General features: G+C 32.4%; 1 protein-coding gene across 1 annotated transcript; it reads left to right on the top strand.

Moving 5' to 3' along the window:
• Nucleotides 1–875: 875 nt before the first annotated feature.
• Nucleotides 876–2,482, top strand: LOC132753178 (uncharacterized). Its single transcript, XM_060743616.1, has 3 exons — nt 876–1,408; nt 1,921–2,095; nt 2,340–2,482. Exons 1-3 carry the CDS (start codon nt 1,106–1,108, stop codon nt 2,480–2,482), a joined length of 621 nt encoding a protein of 206 aa, XP_060599599.1. The 5' UTR covers nt 876–1,105.
• The last annotated feature ends 204 nt before the right edge of the window (nt 2,483–2,686 follow it).

Here is a 2,686-nt window from a genome sequence, read left to right as displayed (position 1 = left end):
TTAGCATATATAGAACTTTTCATTTTATACGGGGAAGTCAAATCATGGGGCCGCTGCTTACTTTGCTATAGACGACACGTGTATATAATAAAAAAGATAAAAAAAATATAGAATTATATGCCTGTCAGTGAAATCTTTATTATCATTTCATAATTGGGTCTGTAACGCAATGATGAACGGCGGGTGTCTGATATTTGACCAAATATTGTTGTTTTTTTTTCCGATTTGCAAGTAAACAATTTATTGGCTTTGCCTACTTTGTTAATATTTAATCATATTTCAAAGATTTTCCTCGGTAAAATCAGAGGGTAAGAAGCCAGTGTTTGTTTCTACCATATTTTCATCGCACTTTCAGACAGTTGCCCATAAGAACTTCAATTATTACCTTCACTATCTTTGACATATACATAAAAGTAATTCTAAAAATAGGTATGGATTGTATGTTGTGATGTTTGTTTTTGGATTATTTATTCATTTTTTTATTTAATGTTTCTGTGTGTATATGTAATGTGTATGTGTGCATGCGCGTGTTTGATTGTGTTTTATGCTGCATGCTAAACCCTTTTCCTTTTTACAACTCAGTGGAAACTACAAATAATAGTGCTTCTGTATAATTGATATTAATACCATTTCATGTTGTGCGCTGAAACAACTGACTGCTTTGATAAATCAAAACATCAGTACAGGTCACTGCATTATAAATGACAAACTTTTCCAATAGTGAGTACCTCATTAATAAACAGTGTCTTCATCACTTATTTAAAGATTTTTTTTGTTTCAAAGCCATTTAATTATTCAGTTGATTTAGTTGAATAACAATGCTATATCAATTTGACAATAAATTTATTTTACCGACGCAATTTAAGGTTTAACAGGCAACGGGTGTTGTTCTATATGAACAACTATTCAATTAAAATTTAGAGGTTATTGATAGGGAAGAAAAAATATTTATTTTCAAAGTGTCTTCAGCTTGTTTTTTTTTGTCAAGATTATAACCTATTTGATAAATGTCTTTCTTGAATGTGATCATAATAAAGATGACATTTTGTGATTGTAAATATAGGTGGCAAATTGGAATTATAAATACTTCATTTTGTTGTATAAAATGGCAATTGCAGAAATGCCTTACGCGCATATAGTTTTTGCTCTGTGTATCTTAAACGCAAAATGTGCAGCAGCCAACTCTGTAAATTTCCGGGCGTTCCCTATCGAATTGAGGATGAAGCAGGGAGACGCTTATCCATCGGTAGTTGATATAAAAGAATGTTGTCTCGCCTGCTCATATAATGACACATGTACATCCGTAAACTTTAACAAAGTTTCTAAAGTTTGTGAAATAAATACCCTGAAAATGAAGTCCCTGAAATTTCGTGTGCAACCTTACTCAGGATGGAAGTTGTATGAAAAGGTTTGTATGTTATAATTAATTAATGTATAACTTTATATCATTATGACTGACTACCTGCCAGTCCGTTTATCTGCCTATCCGTCCATACACCGGCCATCCTATTCATTCATTCGTTCATTCATTCATTCTTTCTTTCTATCTTTTTTCTTTTCTTCTTTCTTTCTTTCTTTCTTTATTTATTTCTATCTTTCTTTCTTTCTTTCTTTCTTTTATATATTCATTTTTTCGTGTATATATTTTTTCATTCAAGCATTCAAATAATGACCACAATAGCACTTTCCTTATAGCAGGCATTGTCCCAATGTAATGAATTTGTTCCTTTAAATCGGTGAAAATTAAAATGAAAAAATCGTGTCATTCACAGTAAAAAACTGTTAAAATTATACAATATATTCCCAAGATAGATAAGAAAAATGTGTGTTTTTTACTGTTTTCTGTACCTTTAACAATTGCACACAATCAAAGTTCCGGTTCACAAATCTCTTTGAACATTTTTATTTCATTTTTATTAGCTACCGTGTGGCATTGGCTATATGAGCGGCAAACGATGTCGTCATATTCAAAACTTGTTTCAACCTGGCAAAGTCAGAACACGTCAGGAAGCGTACGACTTTTGTCATTCACTTGGTGAGAACCTTGTTGCGCTGGGAAATAGTCAAGACAGAAGAGATCTTGAGGCTGATGCAGGTAATGAATTTTAAGTCCATTGTAAAGATACAGTGAATACAGTAAACTATCTTAACACGCGGAAAGCCTGTGTCTGAACTAGCATATTAAAAATAACGAACGATGATAATATTTCGCTTTATGTTATTTCATAATTCATAAAATCGTCAAGTGTTTATTGAGTTAAGTGATTTTCAGCCTTGTATATGAACTTCTGTGTAATCATTATACAATAAAACAAATTTATTCATGTAATTGTTTCCAGGTTTAGCTGGTATGAATATAGATGCTAGGATTTGGCTTCGTTACAGCGTAGGATCTAACTGCAATTGTTATAGGAGAGAGTTTGCTGATACAATAATGCGTGATTGTAACTTACATGCCGCCATAGTCTGCCAACGACCTTAATATAGAAGATAACAATCTCTATCTGCATTATATCGGACGTGCATGTTTTACACAGTGGTATTTGTACACTATTGATTATTGGCACATCCTGAAACTGATATTGACCTTTCTTTTCCAAAGGTTTGCCTTCAAGGATAGTCCCAATTCCGTCGAAGGATAGTTCTTAATTCCTTCAAGTATAAATCTTTATTCATCGGAGGATAG

The sequence above is a fragment of the Ruditapes philippinarum genome, unplaced genomic scaffold (genome assembly GCF_026571515.1).
Source record: "Ruditapes philippinarum isolate M1 unplaced genomic scaffold, ASM2657151v2 ctg5445_1_1_1_1, whole genome shotgun sequence".
NCBI lineage: Eukaryota > Metazoa > Mollusca > Bivalvia > Venerida > Veneridae > Ruditapes > Ruditapes philippinarum.
Note: the sequence above shows the minus strand (reverse complement) of the source record. Positions and strands in the feature narration are given on the sequence as shown.

What these genes read in the sequence shown, in the direction of transcription:
- LOC132753178 (XM_060743616.1), top strand. Translation starts at nt 1,106, where the DNA reads ATGGCAATTGCAGAAATGCCTTACGCGCATATAGTTTTTGCTCTGTGT. An exon ending in GATGGAAGTTGTATGAAAAG is followed by an intron (nt 1,409 to 1,920) that starts GTTTGTATGTTA and finishes CATTTTTATTAG; the next exon opens with CTACCGTGTGGCATTGGCTA. An exon ending in AGATCTTGAGGCTGATGCAG is followed by an intron (nt 2,096 to 2,339) that starts GTAATGAATTTT and finishes AATTGTTTCCAG; the next exon opens with GTTTAGCTGGTATGAATATA.